Source organism: Athene cunicularia (genome assembly GCF_003259725.1).
Source record: "Athene cunicularia isolate RWA chromosome 8 unlocalized genomic scaffold, athCun1 chr8_part1, whole genome shotgun sequence".
Taxonomy (NCBI): Eukaryota; Metazoa; Chordata; class Aves; order Strigiformes; family Strigidae; genus Athene; species Athene cunicularia.
In genome coordinates this window covers 9,357,712-9,382,618 of record NW_020799109.1, presented here as the reverse complement: position 1 = coordinate 9,382,618, position 24,907 = coordinate 9,357,712, and the positions used below count along the sequence as shown (strand labels likewise).

Below are 24,907 nucleotides of genomic sequence, written 5' to 3'. Positions count from 1 at the left end.
AAACACAACACTTCCTAAAGGAAAAACCTCTGTATCAAGAATTGTAATTGAGGAGCGCAGGTGCTTTACTACCCACTTCAGCGTTTAAGGAATCCAACTCAGCTGGGCATGAGCCCACTCAGAACTTCTTACAGTGTCTGCAACTGCAGTCAGCCCTGCAAGTTTAACACAAACCACACTCTTCACCTGCCCCAAACAGCAGGGTAAAAGCACTACTGTGTATTGAATTTTCTCTGCCTGTTAAACCAGACAACTTATTTTTCAGCTGAGTGAATGTAAAGAGTTTTGTAGACCTGCATTAAAGTGTGTTTCAGTTTTAGAGGAATTCACTTCACCTGAGGGTACTCAGTGCGCTTTCTCTTCTTATCTCTTTGATAGGAGACAGAAATACAGTTGTGGGGATTTTTTGTGTGCGATAGACAATATGCCATGAGGAGTCATATTTAAAGGCTCCATGGAGCCAATCCTTAGAACATCTGGCTAGTGAAAGCGCTGGATATGGAAAATATAAATGTCAAGGCTCATATTTATAAATTGGAAGGGCCATGACGACATCTGCTAACAAGCTTTCTTCCAGAGCCCATTTGCTGTACATGGTTATTCACAGGCAACAATAAACATGTGCATGGATCACATGTGCGGTCTGCGTTTCCTTTCAGTCGCCGAAGGAACACACGCTCCAACAACACACAAACGCTCTGTTCTCACAACACAGAAATACAAGTGTTTGCAAACCTCAAAGCTCTTGCATACCAGACCACAGTAAGATACACTGCTGGAACAGACTAAAAATAACTGGAGAAAAAGCCTTGCACTAACACAGAAGACAGTCAAACTCACTTAGTGTTAACTCTTTTGGTGGAATAAGCACTCTCCTTTTTTACCTTGCTCCACAGGAGACACTTTGTACTATAGGTCCAGTCCTGAAACCTTATTTTTATGGCTGAGTAGCTGTGGATGGGAATCTCAAGACTTAAATAGAGTCTAACCTAGTCAGCCGTGGTAGCTTAATATTAAGATTAAAACAAGCTATAGGTAAAATAAACCTGCATTTATACCCACTGGCACCTTTTCTCCAGCTTAATAACAACTGTAAGTGCATTTCGGATACCTGAGAAATAAAAAATTGATCCAATGCATAAGCATAAACGTTTTTCTAATGACTTGTAGGTGTCTAGACCAGAGTTCACCCCCAACAAGCCCCCAACACTACTGGCATTGGCCACCATTGCAGAGACTGCCCATGAGACTGTCAAGTTGTCAAAAAAGCAGCAAGAGCCTGGACTGCTTTATGATGTCCACGAATTTAGCAAAGAATAAATGGAGACAATGCCGACTGTCTTCTTCAGTGTGCAGTGTTCTTGGCCACACATCTGTGTAAAAATGGTAGGAAAAGCAAAGAAGATGAAATAACATGGAGGAGATCTACCTCCTGGTTAAAAAATGAAGAAGGATGCATAGCTATGCCTCTTACCTACTGCTGTCTGGAGTAATGCCGGATGACAAAGACATGCTAGCTACAAGTGAGACATGCCCCTATCTCAAAGGGGTTCTGCTGAAGGCTGTAGGCTCCAAAAGCCCATTTCATAGGCATGGACTGACTGCAAAGTGCAGTGCAGTGTTTGTAGCATCACAGCCTCCTGCAAGGTGAGCTCAGAGAAGTGGGGATGAGTGCAGAGGTCTGGGGATGAAGATGAAGATGCTGGAGGGGTCCCTTCCAATTCCTTCCTCCAGGGCCCATGCCAAGCACATGCAGCCAGGGTTAAAAAGGTCAGGTAGAAAGAGTAATGGAGCAAGAGAAAATTTAAGCAGAAAGTGGAAAACCATGGAACTGAAAAGTTGTCCAAAATCAAGAGGAGTCCTGGCACTGGGTGAGGAAATGAGACTGTGCTGGCTGAGAAAGAGTGGAACAAGTGGGGATGTGCATCATGGAGGAAGAGATTATCATTTCGGCAGCTGCTCCTTCTTGAAACTGAATCCTAAGCAAACATTTTGTTTGTGCTGCATCAGACAGATCTTAGGTGGCTTAACAAAGCTAGCAAGGGTAGGGAGGGCTATGTTCAGCCCAAGTCACAAATACACCAAACTGGGACCGATACAAGCATATAATATAGACTAGCTTTGCTCAACACATCCCGAATGAAAAGTAGAAAACAAGAAAGGAAGAGAAAGCTCTTAATAGGTTTCATAAAACATCTTGCATTGTGTTTTCAATCTTAATGAGCTCTGAAGAGGAAGGAGCAGAAAGTGGTCTTGGATATCCAATGCTGAAAAATACCTCAGTGTTCCAAAATCCAAGCTTTGGTGTGCTCCAATTTTGTTACTTGCTTGCCCTCAAAAATATGGATTTAATATTCACGATGGATTTAAATTTCACACACAAAAAAAATACTAATGCATTACCAATAGAGAATTTAGTTTCATGAAATAAAGTTGAAATCTATATACAAATTACATCTCTGTTTCCAAGAGACACAGTTAATTTATCTCTAATTATTTTATTTTCAGGTATTTAGAGCTTTCATTAAAACAGAGTTTGCATACTACTTCATATTAATTGTTCGTACTGGTGGTGAGACACTCAAGCAACAGTAGTAGTAAATATGCAAGGCTTGTGATGATTTTTTTTTTTTAATCTGTGTGTGTTTCATCACACAGTGGCAACACATTGTAGAGAACAACAGAACAAAATAAAACATACAGATCTTTTTGTGTGCCTGGCAGGTGAAAGTGTGGCTGCACATCTTTTCGGCCCCATCTGGAGGATAACAAATTAATTCTTTGACTTTACAAGGGGAAAGAAGTTATTACTCATGGCCAGCTGACAGGGAGGGTCTATTAGTATGGAGATGCTAGAGTTTTGGACATGAATGTCAGGACTTCCCGTCCATTACTGCGATGCACGAGAGAGTTGTGTGCTGAGCCTAGGTTTCACAGCTTTAATTAATACATTCTGTGCACTCTGACCAACTGATAATCCAAGAAGCCTCAATAAAAACCATCTAGGGAGGGAGGATATGTCATCACTGTATCATATGTTACAGTCAGGAGATTTACCTCTTATTTATACTGCACTGAGTTATACTGTGCTGTTATTTTACTTTCACTGGAGAGCTTGTGTACTTGGGGCTGCACAAAGGGCACGATGACAGAATTGCCAACATCAGTGCTTGTTTAAAGGAGGCATCAAGCCATCTGCTCATCTTAAAGGGGGAAAAAATGGAAGCAGTAAGATACTAAGAAGGGGGAAATGCAGTATTGCCCACACTTTGCTCTCTGCTCAGGAGGAGTTGAGAATGCCTTCACAGAAACAAGATCATATGTTTGAGGGAGCCATGCAACGTGGGGAGAGAGAAGGACCAACTGCTTCACTGCTCAAAATGTCGTCTTCTGGCCAGTGTATATCCACCAGAGTTCATAAAAAAATGGGCAAACTAAGCAGATTTTAGGCCAGTTCAAGACATAAAGGTTCAGGTTCCACTGAGGAACCAGGATGGAGCACTTGTTCAGGAGAAGTTTTGAGACCACTCAGCATGTCAGAAGGGTCTTGTACCCAAGCTGTCAAACCATGAGATTTTTCTGATGAGTAGATATTTGTATGCCATGTGCTGGAAACTGGGGGCAGTCACTGGTAGGGACTGTGGTCATGAAAGTTCATTGGGAAGGAAATCCTGCCAGGAGAACAGCGAAGGAAACGGTAGACAGAAGCACTGGGGGAAAGCCAAGGGGCCACACAACACAGTTAACCCCAAACAGCAAATTGGTGGGACAAGGGAGGGAAGGTGGAACTTCAACACACCTACGCTCCAGCTGTTCCTGGCTGCTGTAGTGGTCCCTTTGGGAGACAGGTTCACTAGAAGAAGTTAGAAAGGTCCTGGAGCTGTGTCCTCATCCTTGGTTGAACACAGGGCAAAGAACTGCAGTGTTGGCAACTGCTTACTCGGTTGCACAGAGACGGGCTGGAGGAGGGAGTGATCCCCCCTCCCCATGAGCATCGGTAGGCATGTAGTCTCCAAGCAGTATCCTTACCAGGGAGGTGGATAGAGTAATTTAAACAAACAAGGCCCCAGTGATGAAAATTTAAAGCTCAAAGCTGCCATATGGAGGGAAATCATCTGACCACAATTTACCTGTTAGACTTCAAAAGTGTCTAGGTCTCCTCTAAAGAAAAGCAGTCTTTTCTTTAATGAAGTTAAGTACTGTATTTCAGCACTGTGTGTTGTGAAAAGGAAGCAATTTGGATTCATTTACTGAAATTTACCTTTCAGATGCAGTTAAGTGAAATTAAAAGTTTGTCTGAGTTGACAGAGTTCTGTTTTCCATCACTGCATTGTCTTGAAAGAAAGGATAACAGGTTAAGTGCTTAAATTCCATTCAAACTGATAAGGTTCACTCTGTACAGGCACACTTAGTGCAGTTTATTACACATTGTCTCCCTTCATCCATCACTGGTATAACTTTTTTTTTTTTTTCCCTAAAATAACTGTTGCTTCCCAAAGAAGTTGGTATTTGTGATATTATTGCATTCATCAGAAGTTGAATAGTCAGCACAGGGCTATCAGAGAAATGCCATTTCCAATTACAGAGGGAATTCATTTCATTTCCCACTAATGACAGGTTTTTCAGGGCTGAGCTTGCATCTGGGACAAGAATTTATTGTTTTCTCTTCTGATAACAGTTCTTTTCCTTTAATTTCTTTCCTGTGCAAGTGAAGCATCTGTGTGTCCTCAGTGTCTTTCCAAATACCATCTTCACCCTGATCTCTTCCTTGGCAGTGGGAATGAGCTTCTGAGTTCGCCCATAACATCCTCTCTAATTCTTTCTTCCCACCACTGTATTTCTCTCTTTCACATCTTGCAGCTCCCATCATTCCTTCCAAACCTCACGCCTGCTGAAACACCCTCCTAGTTACTAACTCCGCTCCCTTCCTTTTCCCAGGAGCTTTCCTCCCACCCTGCCTTAGGGTCCCAGGAGCTGTAATGCTTCCCCCCAAGCTGGGAGAGGTTCTCTGTTCTCTTGGGCTGGTTTTGTTTGTAGTCTTAAACCGTTTCCCTGCTAGAACAAAGGTGTGATCCTGATCTGGCCTTCACTTACTACTCTGAAACGTCACAGACTTTTCTCTACTCTTTTAATTAACAGAGCAGCTCATCATGAAAAGCCAGTGAATGATCTGTAATTAATTATTTATATTACAAGAGGAAGCTTAGCTAACACAGTGTCAACAGGAACAATAACACACTCTGTATGCCAAACTGCAGCCTTCCAGCCCAAGGGTTTTGCCTCCCCTCCCTGCTGCCCCAGCTGGCTTTTGGCTATGGGAGCTAGCTAGCATTTAAGTTTTGTCTAAGTGCAAATTCCTCCCAAAGACAGACTTTAGATCTGCACATTTCTGTAAAATCAAGGAATTAAAGAAAAAATCCTGCTATTTAAAATCTCCATTGAATTTTGATTTTTGACAAACAATTTCAAACACAAACTGCAGACAGGCAGGACTTTTCCACTTTGTTTAGATTTTGGGGGAAGGAGGCAGAAGGGAAAGGAAACCACACATTTCATCAGCATTTTTTATTTTTTAATAGCCTTCAGTGTAGCCAATTACCCAGGAGATCAGCAAATCTTAGCTCTGTCAAAGACAGGGAGAAGACAGAGCAGAAGCTTTCTCATCCTCTGCAGCGGTACTAAACCTCCAACACACAAATCTAAATACCGTCCACACAGGGTGCCAACTCAAATGCCTCAGCTGTTAAGACAGAATAAAAAGGAAAGCTCAATCTCCAGGGTATAACTGAAAGTAAATACTAATAATGATGTGTGACATTAAATGATGACTCATTTTTCACGAGCCCATTTCAGATTGTAGCTATAACCTCAGATCAGACCTGAACGACTGTGTGAGCTGAAGTCTTAGTGGAACCATTAATTATGGATTTCCTGGCTTTTATAGGTTGGAGTCAGACCTTTGATGTTCCTTTAAGATTGTTCTCCTGTGTTCATTTCCTTTGTTTCTGTGTTGGTAGCTTAAAAAAACACCCCGAGATTTCCATGGAAGTGTATGAGATAGCCTAGAAATGCATAGTCCATAAAAGCCCTGCACTTCATGGCTCATAAAGTCCTCTAATCCACGGTCAATAAAGCTTTGGAAAAGAGCTGTATGAACCACAGCCATTTCACAGTTCAATGAGGTTCATACAAGAATCAATAATCTGGTTTAAATTCGCCTGGATTTGTCCTCCACCTGTATATTTCTCTTTGACTTTTCAGGTTGAAAGGCAGCTGAAACAGCTGAATGCCGGAGATCTCTCATGGAAACACTGTGTTTTCTGCAGCTTTCACCCCAAAGCCGTAACAGTGACCTAAATCCTTCTACTTCGTCTCAAAGGTGAACAAGTCAAGTTTCATATGACAACAGGTGAGTTAGGAGACACAAACTGGAAGAAGAACTATTTAGAAATATGAGGCCATAACTCAAGGCAATGGAACATGCAGAGACCTCAGTCCATACAGAACACAGAGGCCCCAAATTTAAGTATATGCAAACGCACAATGGATCTATGGGACAGGCCAGAATGTGAACAGTACACTGATTATCCTCCAAAAATGAGCGCTAAGTCTCACCGTTGAGTGCTGGTTATTACTGAGGCAACACAATAAAAGTACACGTTTCTCTCCTGCACAGGTAACACTTCATTGCCCACGTTATTAGCCATCCTATCCATTTCCTCCCAAGAATGATCACGCTACAAAGTCTGGTGACAGGCACGCAGTTCTGCTCTTTTCTTGCCAGTCAGAAAGGGACCAGTTAGAGAGAACTCACTGTTTATTGCCTTGTGCAAGGTCCAGCTTGCAATTAATGCTGATGAAACCCAACTGCCAAAAGCACAATATGCAGCAGCTGGTTTATGAAAGTTGAGACCCCATCCAATTTATGGGGAAACCAGAGCTGGTTGTGAGTCTCTGATTGAACTGAACAGTTTGTATTTTTTGTTTTGTTTTGTTTCCAGGAAAACACCAGAAGCTACTCCAGAACTGTAGAAGCACTGAAACCATCTGAAAGCACTAAGCCAGACTTCCCTTCTTCCAGCCTTTCCTCATTTCTAGGCCTGTGATCTCCCACTAATATCTCCCTGGGATCTTTCAGCAAGGCAGGCGACATACAGCGTCTGGTTCATCACCAGCGTGGTGGGAGCGGAAACTTATGTTTCTTTATCCCAATCTCCATCCTTACAAAATGGAAGTGGAGGGATAAAAGGTTTTGATCCAGATGAAATCTCACAGGAGCAGAAAGTGAATAATTTAACTCTAACTTGGGAAACTACCCTTTCAAATACTTTTCCTAGGAACATTTCTTACTGAAATAAATACAGCAAATGGCAGAAAAATCTGCCAAAGCTATGCAAGCACCACTGCTTTAAGCCCCCAGCTGCACATTTCCACAGTCATATCCAGTATCCTTTCTGGATAGATAGGATAGGAGGGCAAGAGGATTGTGCCTAACTGCCAGGCTCTCACCAGATCTATTTAAGCACCCCACTTGTATGACACACATGGACCAGACGCCCTTGTCAAATGCTGGGACATCATGGAACACCACAACTCGGTGGCTCCCAGGCAGAAGAAAGACAGAAAAGACCCTTTTCTTCAAGGCAATCAACTATGTTGACCCAAATGCCTCTGAACACACTTGAAGAACAAAACACGTTACTCCTTTTTACCAAGGCTGGCATTAATCTCCAAAATAACATTAGTATGTTAAGATTACCCCACCTTAATAACAAGCACTCACCCTGAGAATACAATAAACTACAAAAAAATGAGGCAACATTTAGGCTCCAATGAGGTTCCAATAAAAAGAATTAATTAAAATAAAAATCCCAAAACACAAATATGAGGAGTTTCTTCCTTAGCAAAGGGAGAAACCTCTAGAGACTCTGACTCATCTTTCTTGCAAGGAGTTTAGGTGCTATGAAAACACGAATAAGAGCAATACTCAAAGACAATCATTACATGTATAAGTGAGCAGTCAGCTCCCAACAGATTATTTCATTCCTTTTACTTGTTAGGAAAACTACAAACATCGTGGCTGTTTATCTGACCACAACTTAATGCCTGGATAAAGGCACTAAGAGCTTTCCCATTTTTAGAGATGGGAGTATAAATTGCCTAGGAATCCTAAAAGCACACATCAAGAAGCCCTGGTCAAATATGAGGTCTCTTATTTAAACACCAAATGGGAGTTTTTAACCTTGGACCAAGATTGGAATGGCCACAGAAATGTGTCTACCTCCATTCTCTTCACACAGAGGTCTTAGTTAAGTATTCCATTTTGCCTCAGTTTGCTGTTGCCAATGCAGTCTCAGATGTTTTAACATTTCGGTGCCAGAAACACAGTTAAGAAGGTCAAAAGGCAGATATGTCAGAATCTTAAAAACTCCCAGGAATATTCTGCATGGTTGGAAAATGGGCAAGTCTGAGCTGAAAACTAACAGTAAAGATTGGAAAATAATTAATGGAAGAAAGAAGGAAAACACAGAATATTTTCCATTGTCATTTTTTTTCCTGTTTTTACTCTGACAAGTCCTTGTTTCTGTATATTTTAAATATTCTAAGCATTAGCTTTTTTTTTTTTTTTGCTTTACTTTTAGATCAAATGTGTCTGAGTGTTCCTCCTAGTTCTTCATTAGGCTCCAAAAACATCACCTCACTCCCTGCCTCTCCCATTTAGTCCTTCTTCAACCCTCCCTAGGGTCTAATCAACAAGAGCTGGGATCTGTGAAGAGCAACTAGCTAGGAGATAGCAGGAAGAGGACAGGGACCATAAAAATTATGACTCACCTGTCTTCTATCCGAACCCAGAGGTCATTGAATTGCCTCTGGCGATAGTGTTTGTGCTGCTTCTTGTGCCATTTCTTCTGCCTGCCAAACTCTTCCAGCTGGCTGATGCTATCTGGCAACAGGAGGTGAGGAGACAGGCTGTCTTCTTCGTCCATCTGCAGGGGCTTCAGGGAAGGAGATGTCAGTGGGACCTGCTCAGAAAGCTGGACAGCAGGCAGGGCTGTTGCTGAGGACTCTTCCAAGGCTGGGCTTGTCTTTGTTGTCCTTGAACTGCAAAACATATTTAAACATTTGCTGAATAAAGAAGGGATTGTGTTAAAAGAAGTGAAAGCAGAGGACTATACTACTTGGTGGGAGCTCCTAACTGCTAAGAAGGTATGCAAGGAGACAGGCTATTGCTGTGGGGCAGCAACTAAAGACAGCAGTGGCATTTCCTAGCAAGCTTTCAAATAAACGCTAACTGAAAAAGGGGAAAAGGCAGCTGATACGCTATTGCTGTTTTCTGACATTTTAATTACTTCTTACAGGCTTTAGAGACTGCAGTAGGGGTCAACGTCACCTCCCCCTCTGGGCTGAAGGTTAAATGGCAAAACTGTGACTCTCTCTGAGGAAAACAGATACCTTAACAGAAGCTGATATTAAATTAATGAGGTAACACTAGTCTCCTTTTTTTTTTTTTTTTTTTTTTTTCAACTTGGATATCATCTGTGGAAAACAAGTCATTGTTTTGACTGCAACAATAATTATGCTTGTTCATCCAAGTTAGGATTGGTGACAGGGAAGCCCAGACTGATGACAGAAGCATGGTCTAATAGCTAGGCTGCTGGGAACAGATACGTGACTCCTGAACTCTGGCAGGTTTTGTATAATGGAGAAATTAAGAAAAAAAGGGGTTAAATGACCTGTCCAAAGCCACCTTGAAACAATGCTGCCAGAGGTCTTCACTCCTGTTTGAAATACTACCACTGCTTGCATCTGACTGGAACTATGCAGAAAAAGGCCTTTTATTGTTTTCATATTCTAGAGTTTCACTAATTTTAGAAAAAAGTCAATACAAACCCTCTCCTTTGATATGCGGCCACATGAATTCACATTTGTGAGCTAAGATATCTGAAACAAAAATCTAATAAACCAGTACTGACACAAAGTGATTCGCCCCCCACCCCTAACTTCAGTAGAAATTCCTGTTTGGTCTTAATTGCAAGAGAGGAACTTTTTCTGTCTCTGGGATGGCCCAGTGAGTTGTGAGCACATAAAATGGAAGAGAATTAATAGGCAATATGAAGCTGTGGTTCGCAAAACTATTTCTATTACACGGATGCTATGACTTTTATGACAGAAACAATTAAAGCCACGTGAAAAGTTTTGCCTCCTGAGTGAAACCAGTAAGACATTTTAATGAAAAAGTAATAAAAAATCCTAAACTTCATTGGTGACAATGTACAAAATGTGCTGCAAGTGAAACCACATGTTTCATTTATGGAACATTTTGTTCTCTTCCAAAAAAGTCACATCTACTACTAATGGCAGCTTTTTAAAAACTTTTTTGAAGTCCATTACAATAGCAGTCAGATGGTCATCTCTATTTCCATTGATCATGTTTCATCCAAAGGTCCTTCCAATAGCTACTGACAATCGTTGCTACTACAAGACTCACTGGCAAAAACTACAGTAACTCTGTCACTCATAGCCAACGTTCATGAAGTTCTTCAGAGATCATATGACAGATACAGGGACGAAAGACGCTTGTTTAAACTAATCCTAAAATTCTCCAAGGTTGCATTCATTAATAAAAGACACAAGAAAATCCCACATTTTTCCTAGCATTCAGACTCTTGAACGCCTGCCTTCATACTCACTCCATGCTCTATTTTACATCACAGAGAGATCTGCTGGTTCTGGATTTTTTTCCCCATTAAGACTTTCTTTTATGATTCATGTTGAGGATGAGTTTTCATCAGTGAAGCAACTTTCTTTGGAACATCTTAGTGTTTGCCAAAGCCTTCAAGGGTTCCCAGGCTGTGACAGAGGCTCATGGCTGAAGCAAAGCCATCTCCAGATTAATGTAAAAGGAAAGGCTCTCATAGGTTTGCATTGGGTGGGTCCCTCAGGCCACAGCAGACAGTTCTTAATTTTTGTGCAACCATGATGGGGAATCAGTGAAGTATCAACATGCAAATGCATCCATTTAGCAGCTTGGAAGATAACACAGTGTGAACTTGGATAGGATGGATTCAGTAGTAGGAAGGACCTGGACCAAGCATCTACAAACACCAGGCAGGTAACTGCAGTGGCACCAAGCAGGAACAGGAGGCAAGAATGCCCTGGCCTCATTGCCTGCTGCACTTATGACAAAGCAATGGGAATACAGCCTGGTTGACATTGCCCAAAGACAGCTCATTCTTGTACTGCTCTGGATACCTCTGCTCTTCACTGTGGGCTGTGAATTCACCCTGGTCTTCCTTCAACCCAGCCATCCATCTGCACACTGGGGAGAAGAGCACTACGCTGGCCACAAGGCTGTGGTGGGCAGAAACATATTAAGAAGGCAGGAGCATGGAGCAGATGTGAGAACCCAAAGTAGGCAACTAACATGGTCGTTACAGCTGGAACTGATCTGTTTCCAAGATTTGTTTCCAATGACTTTCTTCTTGCCACCAAAGCTGTGCCTCATGTTCTGATCAGTCAGTAATTCCTGGAGATGCCGAAGGTAGGAGAAGCTCCCACATCAGCCCACATCTGCCAGCTCAAGGCTGGGGCCGTCATTTAGTTCCTTGAATGGTCTTAGAGACATCTGAACACATACTTTCCACCTTTTAACACCTACTATTTTGTTATATGTGTTTACCTTGCTCTGAGCTCCTAGTAAACTGGAACCAGTAGAGAGGTGTTTTTATGGGTTGAGATTTTAGAAACCACTTAAGACGACTGGCAGCTCACTTCTTATTAAAATTAATGAGTTTGGGCATCAAAATCCCAGTGGTGGCTTTGAAAGCTTCTAGCTTAATTGTTTCCACTACCATCACATGAGCCACAGGTTGTAAACTTGATATTTCAGAACGTTCTTTGGGAAGAGAATAAATAAACACTGAAGAAACGTTAAAATGTTGTAACCTAAAGAGGGTTATAAACTAACCACTTGTACTTTAGAATCCACGCAGGGGGAATAGCTCCACTGTGGCAACTGCATATTACATTTGGTCGATACTTGTTCCATTATTGCTGTACCACTAATAATTACCCCAAGACCTAGGAGGGACTGTTGAAGGCTGTATGTTGATGCATGCTTGCTTCATTAAAAGAAAAAAAAAAAGATTTTTTTTAAAACTGATTGTTTGCAAATGTGATTGTTTTCAGATCTGATCATCATCCTACAGACACTCAACCAGAAGTAAAATCAAACCTTTTAATCCCACACAACATGGATATTTAATCCAACTGTAACGTAAGAATATTTAAATATTTTAATTCAAAGTAAGGTAGACTTCCTATCAGAAGATAAATTTTCCATTGATTTCAGTAAAAATTTTATTAATACAAAGGACTTGAGTTTATTAATATTCTAGACTTTTTTTCCCCCCTTTAAAAAAAAGGACAAAAACCTCCCATCTGCAGTATGAAACCTGGACAATAGATCTCTCCATTGTGTGTAGTTTTACTGTTTGATTCAATTGCTCATTTCATGAATTATGTCATGCCTTTCCTTTGGTCCCAATCTCAATGCACTCTGTTAGCACGGCTGCACTGTATAAAACCATGGGGATGTAATACATTTTTCTTTCAACTCCTTCACTACTGCTGAGACAGCTTTTCAATACACATAGCTATTTTTAAAGCCACAGAAAAAGCAGGGCTAGTTTTCAGTTTGTGAGGCCTCAGTGCCTCTTCTGAAGAAAGAGTGAGAATGTACCACCCAAATATTTTGGTCCACACAAAGATCTTAGAGATTTTTCATTAATAACTTGATACAACTCCAGGCCTAGATGTTCCACCCATTTTAAAATCTATCATTCCCACACAGGGTGGTCTTTGAGAAACTAATAGTATTTCAGGCCCTTAGGTGGGTTTTTCTCATCTCTGACCTTAATTTCCTTCTCTGGGATGCACAGTTCTACTAAACAAGTAACTCTCTAAAGTAACAGAGTCTAAAGAAGAAAACTTGGGAGTCTCAGCAAATATCCTACATAGCTTGGTCCTAAGGTACAGAAAACAGAGTGAAAACAGGAAAACATTTATTCTTGCTATTTATTGAAAATGCTTAATCCACAAAGACCCCTGTGGTTTTGTTTCACTTCTGGTGAAATTTGCTATCCTTTTCTAATTCTTTTTGAGAATTAAAAGAACAAAACAAAACACGCAAGTAGTTTAGGCTGAGCTGTATGCTCCATTAGGCTGTCTCAGCATTTCTCTCTCTGTCTTGTGGTGTCCAGTGTCGCTCTGTGCTGGCACCGACAATAGGGATTTGACACATCATTGGGATTTGCTAGGGTTATCGAGTGGATCTGGTCAGAAAAATGATGTTAACATCATTAAGTCCTTATAATGCCTTATTTTCATAATTGTCAGGCTTAACATTGTCCAGGTCCCAGTTTTGTTCAACCCCAAATCACCTGTCAGTCTGGCCATGCCTTTCTCTCTGCCCAGGCAAGCATCTTCCTAGCCCTCACATCGGGTATCCGATTTCTGCAGCTCAGAGGGCTGTGACTATCTCCGGGCTTGATAACCTCCTCTATAGGGTGTATCAAAACATCCACGTTTCATTCCTTCTCTGAAGAGCCCTTGCCAATAGCCCACCTTTCCCCACAGGTGGAAGCTGTGTTAACACTACACCTTGCACCACACCTTGTCCCACCAACAGGGATTTTCCCAAACACCGATTCACTGACAATTGTCTGAGGGGAGCATCAGGCAGAGCAGACCCCACTACCGCTTCTGCCCACTGACCCTGCTGGAGTAATGCTAATAATGTTTGGGGCGAGTGCCATCCCCTGGGCTTCAGCAGGGCCAGGAAATTGCCCTTGCTTTAGCTCATGAGAAAGGACATGCCTTTGCTGACCATACAGATCTTCCACACAACTAAATCGTCAATCTATTTTTTTCAGCAGTCTTGCGGTAACATTTCTGTTCCCTCAGATATGTGCAGAATCTTCTAAAATATAAGTTTGCCAATTTGTTATTTGCATCTTGTCTTTGTAGTGCGAGCAATGGAAAACTTTTGCTCAGAATACTGCCATGCTTTGCACGCGCTTCCAAGTACAGCAACATCATCGCTGAGGTTTTCTTGCTTCAATTTTCAGAACTGTCAGACAAGGGAAGATTTTGTTTCATCAAGAGAGAAGCTGTGGTGATAGTAAGGAATGTATGATGTGTCAGCTTTATCCTTATGCCACTGTTCTTGGGATTGCACCCGGATGACAGCCAGACACTAAGTTAAGAGCATCTTATTATAGATGGATTCTCATAAATTCCAGTTTGGGAGTCTTTGTCAAGGCAGGAATTCATCAGTCCCTCACACGCATCCTTGCTCCCCTTGCCACAGGCCACAGAGACATCTGCTTCTTGCTTTTTTTTTTTTTTCTTACACATCTCAGAGAGACCAGTCATGCACACCCACAAGACGGGCACCAGAATGTCCTGTCCCACAAGAAGTTTTACATTTTTTTCTCTTCCATGCTAGGATGAAACTCAGATTTTCAAAGCTCTTGGGAAAGCAGCAAACAAAAGGAAAACAGAAAACCAGGCAGAAATCCTAACCCACACCAGCATAGCTTATGGGGCCTCTCATTAGTTATGTGAAGTACAGATTTAGACCATGGTCTCTCACATAACCAGGTGACACCAGTGCCTACCGTCACAGTGTTCATCTCCTTCAAGATGAAAGCATATATGTATGTAATTATTTTTTTTTTGTTTGTTTTTACTGCAAAAGAGAGTAACTCCAAAGAAGAGATTGGAGAATGAGATTCTCCCCATGCCTAACTTATCTGAGCTGCTTCAGGTAAATGCCATAAACTACTGAGGATGAATTTGGGCTCAAGAGACAGCAATAGAGAATATCTGTGAAAGCCCTGACTGACTTAATTACAATGACTTATTTTATTCAGGATGCAGTTGTCTTAGGCCTGTACGCTAAAGTTAAAGCATTTCCACTCCTTAACAGAATTTGGAAACAAAGTTTTTTTCATTTTTGCACCGGAGTTAACTACATTTCATGAGCAGTTAAATTTGGTGAAGTAGGTAAATTAGATTATGGTTCACCCTAAACTTGGATGGTGTCTCTGGACTCAGAATGCATGTTAGACCATTTGTCTGGGAAGAATCACTGTTGTTCAAGAACTGTGACCTTAGTTTGAAAGGGAATTTGGTCCTCAGTATACACACGTATATACGCAAACCCTCAACCCTGTGTGCATAAATGAAGTGAAAAGCTTGTAAGGTCAAGATATTCCCATGGATGGTGATGTTTTCCTTCCCAGTCTGAGAAACTATGAAATAAGAGAAGGGAGTAAAACTTCTGTTATCTATTCCATTTCATTAAAAGTGGAGTTGATCTAGGGCATAGGAGAAGAAACGCAAGCTTTCTGCAACTTGAGGGGTTGAATTTGCTGAAAAAAAGAGAGCTGAAACATTTGTAACATTCCATTTCCACATTTTCATATGAATTCTTTTACTTCAGAAAACTCAAAATGTTCTATTTCAGCACTTTCTGAAGAAAGCTTTTAATTTTTTTTTTTAAGTCTTCTGTTTTCAAAGACTTAAACTCTACAAAGTGGCCTTTTTTGTTTAAAAATTGATCTCAATTAAAAAGAAAAACCCAACTAATAAATAAAAATGACAAAAAAACAACAAAACCCAACCCCTGCCTTCAAAAATGTCCTCAGAATGTTCCACTTCAGATTGCTACGGATTTATTTCCCCTTCTCAACTTTTTGGTTCAATTCTTGAACTGAATAATCCTTTGTTCATGCATCTTTAGTGTAAATCGTGTAAGCTGCACACTCCTGACTCAGAAGATAGGCTGTCCCTCCTGAGGAAGGGTGGGTCGGGTCAACTGTCCAGTCTTGTTTCCATCTCCCACATTAACAGCAAATAAGAACCTTCTCCGCTCATGGCACACAAAGCCTCACCTCAGACTCTATTGCCTAAATCTTCACTCTCTTGCTATCACCATAACAATTTACTGCTAAGCTATTTCTGCCTGGGTAGTTTGGCTTAAGCAAAATATTCATAATAAAGCTGCCTTTGGTGCCTCACTGTCTTACGGAAATTATACTTAAAGCTCCTTGGACAGAATACCTACCCAAAGATCAGGATGGGCTCTTTTCTACTCAAGCATCTTGGTTCAACATGGGAGCACGCAGCTATGCAGCTGTCCTGGGACATCTGGTTTGTTCTGGAAGTCTACCTCACAGAGGAGAGAAAGGGCTTCACATTCTAATTCCAACTCCTTCATGTCCATGTACCACTGAAAGTCTTGCCACAGAATGAAATGTTTCAGTGTCTTCTAATAAATATCTGGATTCTGACTTTGCAACGAATTTTCAATATTTCTGCTTTTCCTCCCTGATTTTAGACAGAAACAAATGTTGGAATATCAGCATTACCTCTGGATTGGAAATCCTTAGTTCTGTTCATATTTGCCAAGAATACACAGGCTTTCTGATGAATCTAAAGTGATGGTATTACACCACAAAAGAAGACTTTAGGGTTGCATTTTTATTGAACTGGAATATTTTCAAGCTTTATTCCATGCATTTTTTTTTTTCCTGTTATTGCTTGAAAGCCATTAGTAACAAGATATTGCTCTTTCCTTTTAGTAACTTTTTAATAAACACATATATATTGCTTTAATAAAGAACAATGGTGGACTTATTACTGGGAAATGTAATCTCTGTTTCCTCTTTATAAACTCTCTGATCCTTCTATGTTTCTGCGAGGTGATGTCATATTAATTATACACAGCAGACTTTTCAGCTGCTGGAAATTAACTTCCATCATTCAACAGGTTCCACAAAGCAAAAAATTCTTACCCAGTTTGGCCCAATCTGCAACACCAAGTTTCTTCAGGTCTAATTGTTACATTTCTAAAATTTTTGTCTGGGCTTAGGTTTTGGGCCAGTTCTGAGTCTACAGTGTATTTATAGTGGTTTGGGAAGTGTCTGAGAAACTGGACAATGGTGACCAAATGCCACCATCTCATCTTAGCAGTTATGAACTCAGACTCCAGTGCTCAGAAAGCAAGTCAAGGGATGGACAAAACCTTCTTTCTCCTCCAGCTGCCACAATCAAACTAGAAATACTCACCAAAACTTGTCTCCTACCTCCATTTTAGGTCAATGGAGCTCCTGATGTCTGGGGCTGTCTGCTCCTCTCTAGCCAGTGTCAGCTTTTGGGACACTGAGGTGTATGGCCATGCACAAAAGCAGGTTTGGTAACTCAGATGAAAAACTAATCTCATGTTGTTATTCCCAAACCATTCCTGACCTTATGCAGGTTTATGCATAGAAAAGAAAGTGAGGATGCATTTGTTCTGTCCCAGTCGTTGCCATCCAGACAGGTTTCAAAATTAAGCAGCTGACTGATAAAGAAACCCCGCAAACTAGCTGCTTGATTTTGATTCCTCAGTAGAATTACAGCTAATACCTAACTGTCGTCTGTATTTTACTCATCTGCAATCCAAATTGAATTCTGCTTCCAGTTTACCTCATTTGAGAATTGGTTTTCCTCCTCTGCCTGATCCTCCAAAGAGAAGAAACATCTGCAGAAGTTCATATTTTCCATCACATCTTAAAAATAAATCCTCTGTAAAGATATTGACTGAGCCAAGGTACCACATGCCTGTCTTGAAGGACTAAAGCATTTTCACTGACTTCAGACTTAAACTAAGGGCAGATTATTCAGTGTAAGCCTGGCGCTGTTTCCTGCACTTCTCACTGATGGTCTTGAAGCTGGGCCCTGGCAGAGGTGAGATACGGGGTGGATCACAAATCTGTACAAACACAGCAACTTGTCTTCCTTAAGTACCTTGTTCAGTCCAGGCTCTAACAATTGGAAGATGACAGATAACGTAGGCACGTAAGTAGCTGCTATCACTAGAAGGAGAGAGACATGGACCACTTAAACTGAGCAGCAGGCAGAAGTGTGGAACCAAAGAGCCATAAGGCAACCATGCCTGCAAGAGATCCCACATCTGTTAAACTGAATCCACTTTTCCTTTCTGTAGCTGACAGTGTAAAACATTTGATCTGCTTAGCCACTGATGGCTGCTGAGCTAAAAAAAGGAACACAGAGCCAGTCTGCCTTTCTCCAAAATACTGTTATAGTCCATCAGCATTGTTTTTATCACAGGGCCTGAGTGTTTCCAAGGAAAGAACAAAACAGTTGTCAGAAACCCTATTCAGACAACACTTCAGCCTGAGTAATGGACAGAGCCCTTGAAACATGATGAAGGCAGAAGAGTTCTTCCTCCAAATGCCATTTGCTTTAAGCCTAATACTGTTCTATCAACTCTAATATTAACAGAATTCACATAAGGTTTCTCTACACATTAGCCTGATTTCACCTGGGTTCCCTCTCTGTATGAACTCACGCTGATGAAACTGCTTGTATCAAATACTTATTTCTGTCTGACAAATCCATCCTTAATTAAAATTCTTCATTAATGAAGCATGCACATTGCTGCTGAAACCTTAAGGAAGAAAAGAAGGTTTTATATTATCTTTTTTATTTGTTAATTGAAATCCATGAGATTAGACCTTGAAGTACAGCTTAAAGTTCTAGGAGGCATACGAGGCCACAAGAAAGATTGAGTTTTAATGAACTTGGGCCAATCTCACTGATGAGTTACAAACAACAAGGTCCAGGTCTTCTCCCCTTAAAACAGGAAAATTTGCACTGACCTCAGAAAATCCCTCTCCTTCACTGCAATGTCTATTTTTTTTTTATTTTTATTGGTACATTTAAGAATCCCAGAAATAAACTATGCATGCATTAAAGAGCTCCATCTCCGCAAGCTGACAAGTGAAGGGTATGAGACAACTACAGAAAGATACAGGCAGTGCATCATAAGGATATAATGACATGGCACTCAGCCGTACAAAGGTGAGAGCCTTTGCAGCCTTCTTCCCTGAACTCTGCTGTAGACCCCATTGCAAAGGAGCTTTGGGGCTCACCTGCTCCAATGAGTTACCAGTGCAGCTAAAAATGCAGGAGGAGGAGGGCCTGCATAATGGCAGTGCTTTCTTCCTCCTGCATCTAACTGGTTAGCACTGACCACCGGGAGTCATGGAGGTCTACCTAGCTCCTCTACTAACGGCCCCTGATGAGAAAAGGGGAGGAGAGCGACGGGTCTTTGGAGCAATTTTGGTGCTGGCCATCTTCCAGTGGAGGAAAGGGGGGAAATGTCCATGCATGGCTACCAGGGGCTTTCTTCTGGTTCAGCAGAAGAATTAGGCCAGCTGGCTTCCTTGACCAGAGAGATATCGAGATCCTCAGGTGTCCTTCATGTACATTTAATTTGCCAAGGAAAAATTAGAATGAAGACTGGCAGTGGTTGAAACCTTCACTGCTTTGTGAACAAGAATGACAAATGGCTCTTGTCACAAGCTTGAGCAGACCCAGCTCCTACATAAATTGTTTATACTCACACACACAAACATACACAAAACCAAGGATAAAACCCAGCTCTCCTCCCATGAAGAGAACCCCACACAGCAGTAAGTGAAAGACCAGGAAAATGAAAACCACTTGTTCTGCTGCTCCCCAGAGCACAGTAAAGTCAGTTAGGAAGCCTCCTCCCTCCATTGTATGTGCATGTGTGTTTTCTTAGTTGGTGTTTATTTATTTGTTTGTTTGCCTGGAAATGCTTTATCTAAGTGCCAGTTGTTTGAGAGGGTATTACAGCCTAATAATTGTAGCACTACCTACCTACTGAAAAGCATGTAATATCACAAGTCTAACAGACGTCAGAGACTCATTAAAACTATGCTTGGCATCTGGCACGGGTTCTAGCAGTCACGTTAGCTTCTTATCACTATGCAAAGCTGGAGCACTTTAAGAAACTAGGGCATCTCCTGAGGCAGCTCAAACTACAGAAAAGCCAATATTCCTTTGCTAGCAGAGGGCTTTTTATCTCAAAATCACTCTTCTCAGAATAATTTGGTAGTTCAAAGTTGGAGTTTTTTAGTATACATTATTAAAGTAAACTGTCTTTATCCATGAAGAGTGTGCCCTCCTACCAACTTCATGGGATCAGGTTGTCTCTGCACCACAGCCCTGCATTGGAATACACAATTTTCAAAGGGTCTGGAGGAGCAAGGGTTCAACTTCTATGATTGCAAACTTCACTCAGCTTTTGCCATTGCTTCTTAATCCATGCTAAATATCATTCCTTACTAGTTCTCCTGCAAGGACTTCATCTTTTAATAAGTGAGGACTCCTCTCTGTCTCAAACGACCTCGCACTGTAAGTGTTGGATTCACAGCACAGGTTAGGGATGCTGCCTTAGCCAAAAGGACCCCTAGGGAGCCCCACTTTCTGCTATGCTGTCTGCATAGTACAGCTGAATTTATGTTGGTGTCAGACACACAAAGCCCTTGAGTGTTTTTCTGCTGCGCAGTCTACCCTGGCAGCTAAGATCAGTCCTGGATAGGTGACATCTCCATACCACAAGCGCAAGATCAACAGTCACGTATCAGGGAATACTAAGCCCAGAAACAGAAAGCCCATACAAATCCTCTACTTTCACTGGAAGCAGCTCCACACAGGAAACATCTGTACATGAAAGTGCTGAGAGGAATGGGTGAGTCTCAGGCACTGGGAAGGAGACTCAGATGACCTCTGCATCATGCTCTGCAGCAGCCGAGATATGTCTCATATTTATTCGGAGCAGCACAGCGCTGCCAGTGCTTTCACAGCTCTCCTGGCCTGAGCGCTGCCCATCAGGGGAGGGATCACCCAGTGGTTCGTAGTTTAACTAATGCTAAACTAGCTGCCCTGTCATAGCTTCCATCAGGGAGTTAAAAAATTCTTTATGCTCCAGTTTTCCATCCACCCATGAAGATAACTCCCCAACTTCACATGAAGACAGTGAGAAGAAATACAGCAAAGACTCAGAGACACTGTGCTGGTAGGGCCACATGAGCATTACGGACAGATAAGCATAGGCCAAACTGCAAAACTGTCACCTCGTGCTGTTGAAATGCTGCCCACATAAGATGTTTTAATTAAAACTGCAGAACAATTCATCTGACTCATCTCTCTACAAAGAGACTAAGCGCTTGGGGCTGCCCCACCAGCCCACTGACACCAAGATGTTAATTCTGAACAGAAGCACAGGTTACTCAAGGAATGCTCTTTCACACACAAGTGATGACACCTTGTACACACACCTCCTGTCTCTGCCCTTCTCTAGTAAGACTCAATCTGAGAGCCAGTTGTAACTGAATTATCCCAAGTAGCATGGAGATCAAAAAATAGTGTATGTCCTTATTTATATGAAAATAAGGAGGAAGGAGTCAGGCTCTATGAGGAAAGGCTCAGGCCTTTCCTAGATACCAGAGTCCAATGATTAGAAAACCCATAGGACCCCTAGACCTCACCAAGTCTGTCATTCACAGACTGACATGGGGTTTCTTGGAAAGGCAGGGGAAGTAAAGAGCGAGGGAAGTGGCACAGTGTACCTAATAGTGAAAGGATGAGTAAATAAAATCAGTCTCCTGCTCCATCATCTCATTTAAACCAGGCCTGTGCATTTCATTTGCTGCTTTTCACTGATTTGAGTAGGAATTGCTGACCATTCAGCAATGATTGCTATTAGTATGAATGCTTTAATACAGAGAAATTGCCCTAAATTCATGGCTGCATTTGCAAAATGAACGAACTGTTAACTCTGTTTTCTTTCAAGTCTATGTCCTTTCTCCCTGAGGGGGATGTTTCTAAAACTGCCGGAGGGATTCAAAAACTCAATGCCTCCTAAATGTCAGTGGAAGTTGCACTTCCTGATTTCATTTTTGATCTAAAACCTAATCCTACTTATGTTTGATGCTCCTGCAAAATTAGCAGGAAATCACATGCTTCTAGGGGAAGAAAGATGATTCCTTTGTCACAAATGCAAAGCGGGGTTTACTTTGACAAAATGGTGGCAAAAAGCCAGTCTTGTGCATCTACTGCATCACCTGGGTGTAGGCCAATGAGTGGAATGACCCGCTGCTCCTGGGAAGAGGTCTTTGGCAGGGGTGGCACTATGTAGAAAGGCAGGAGGCACCCAACAAAACCGTATGTGCCTAAACTGGAGTTCTGAGGTGAGGACACAAGGTACTTCAGATCTGCATGTGCCAGGATGGGAGAAGCAGAGGAATAGCCACCTACTGACCTGGGCCGAACCACCTCAGGTATTACCCTGGTGTTAGACAGCCTTGATTCTTAGCACTTCTGATTTCAGAAATCGGCTGCTTCTGTCCAAAGTTCATGCAAGGACTTCTGGATCTTCCCTGTGCTGGAAAAAGATGTCTTGACTCTGCGGGTGTTAGGAATAATTCCTTAAAATGACTTAAAATGCCTCAAATGCAGGCAATGTTACAACCCAAACCCACTACAGCAGCAGAGGTTTACTGCCCTCCTTGTAGACAACCACGTGAGTTTATTTCAGCTAGCAACGGGGTTTTTTCCCCTTCAGAAATCAAGGGGAGACAATACCACAAAAGTATTTGAGATCCATGTGAGCCTTGTTTAGCCACTGTGGATTGGGATTTACATTCCAGGGGTATAATGAACTCAGAGATGCAAAGATGTGGGCACATGTTATTAAACCCTTGAAGATTATCCCAGTCTCACTCAATAACTTAGCCTTTTCTTAATGATGCTGGCATGTATATGAACTACAGCCTTTAGTAAAGCTCAGTGCCAACAGAAACCAGCAGCTTTGCAGAGGCTGAGCAGCAGCCCAGTGTAGTCCTCTGTGTTAGAGCTCTGGACAGGCTGGATCGTTTTTCTTCAATGGAGGGGGAAAAGTGTTTATCTGGGAAGTGTTTCACATCAAGGACAATAGGGAACTGTTTAGCTTTCCACAAATAGGCTGGTATGCAACTTCTGAGCACTCTCCAAGGAAAACTTTGGAACCCTGGCCACGTCTTTCCAGCAGGGATTTCATGTAAAGTAGTTAATGCCTCACATCCTTCATCCTGATTTATTCCCGCTTCATCCTTGTTTCAAAGTGCTGCAGTCACTTCAAACACAACATGGGGCTCATCTCTCTGAATATGCACTTTGATCGCTGGGGACTCCAGATTCGTATCGGCCGTTCAAACATAAACAGGGATGTGCTGTCTCGACAGAGGTATTTCTGTGACTGCCTTTATTTCTGCAAGAGTAATTTGGAAATGTGAGGCTGGGGTCAGATGACAGGAGATTCAAATCTAGCGGCCAGACAGGGCGCTGGATACCAAAGCACTTGGAGCCTGTCTACGATTTTGCAGCTGAATTGCTGCAGGTTAGCAGGAAAATCTTAGTACGCTTCACTTGACACATGTCCTAGGAGTCGGTGGAGAAAGGCTTCAAGGTGCTTTTACCCCCAAATGAGAGCATCAAATTAGGTCTCTCTTCCTCTGCAAACTGCAGAGTTGTGAGCTGGTCTGACATCCCATACGGCAATAGGAAGGGGAGACACCTCAAATCTAGTCCTTCTGTCAATGCTGGTTCAACTGTGGGACCAACTTTTTTCTCATTGAAATCAACAGGAGTTTTGACCATGCTGGGTGTAAATTTAGGCTAATTCTTGGTGCTGATGACAAATTTTGTTCTATGGTGGAGCTACAGATGAGATAGACAGATGGACATAACCAGGTCGACAGCAGCCATGGTGGGGTAAATCCTCCAGGTGCTTCGCCTGACCAGCCAGAGTCTCAGAGGTCTGTGACAGTGGCAAATGACACATTTTTTCTGAGGCAGAACAACTGCTGTCCATGTGGCCACCTGTCTGAACAAGAGGTCAGGGTGGAGACCCAAACAAATAATTTAATTTGTCAGACACTCCCCATACCCCAGTCTTTCTAAATTTGCACACATTAATTCTGAAATTGGATTACTGTAGTAGTGTAGTTTTAGCAATCACAACTGCAGGAAACTGTCATAATTCAGAATGTTCTTCCATCATAACAACTGACAGCCACTGAGTCTATACCCATATACGGCATCTGATCCATTTTTCCTCTGTCCTGTTTCTATTCACAGGTCCATTTTTCTTTCTCCCTGGAATGCAGAGCATTTGGGAGTGTAAGTGGAAAGCCAAAGTCTTTCAACACCCACTAATAGAAATTTGTTTTATTAATTAACTTTGTAGGAAATTAAAAAAAAAAAAAAAAAAAAAAAAAAAAAAAGAGACCTGATCCTCTGCTCTGAAATCATGAATCACTGCGCAAGAGAAGACACGTCCTCTGAGACACCAGAGGCAGCTTCAGACAGAGTGAGTGACTGAGTTGCTTTCTTGGGAAGTCCTGAGTCATCAAATACAGCAGTTTAATCCCCAGGAAATGGGAAACATATTGGCACGATGTTCACTTGCATGGAGCAGGAGCTCCAGAGAAGGGTGAACCTCCAAAGGTTCTGGAGATCAGTTTAGCTTGTGGAAGGATTTTAAAACCTTTAAGCTTCTCTGAAATATATCTGATCTGGAACTGGGTGCAGTATCCACCACACATGATTTACTGGATGAATTAAACTCTTTATGTACTTTACAGATTACATACGAATTTACTTTGACTTCTCATAAAAATGATTCAATGATTATGACATCAAAATGTACTCTGGCTTCTAAGTTATTTACTGTGACAAGTGCTTCATATATTCACCCTTCTTAATTTACTAGTCCTGTTATAAGAACTCGCTTTTTTTTTTGGCATTCCAGCTCCTACTACCAGGACTTAACTAGGAAGAGCAGCTGATATACATGCTTCTCATCTGACCCTTCACCACGGTTCTCCTAAAGGGACACCCACACAATCATTCAGACTCAAAGCTGGGTTGTGGCCAGTGTGAAGCCACCTGTCTTGGCTGAGATACCTCAAATTGTTAAAAGTGA

At 41.8% G+C, this 24,907-nt stretch overlaps 1 protein-coding gene across 1 annotated transcript in view; it reads right to left on the bottom strand.

Moving 5' to 3' along the window:
• TRABD2B (TraB domain containing 2B) overlaps nucleotides 1-24,907 on the bottom strand; it is a 290,728-nt gene that overhangs the window by 13,020 nt on the left and 252,801 nt on the right. Inside the window, exon 6 of the mRNA XM_026853884.1 lies at nucleotides 8,833-9,102. Coding sequence (XP_026709685.1) covers nucleotides 8,833-9,102 — 270 coding nt within the window. The remainder of the gene's footprint in view (nucleotides 1-8,832; nucleotides 9,103-24,907) is intronic.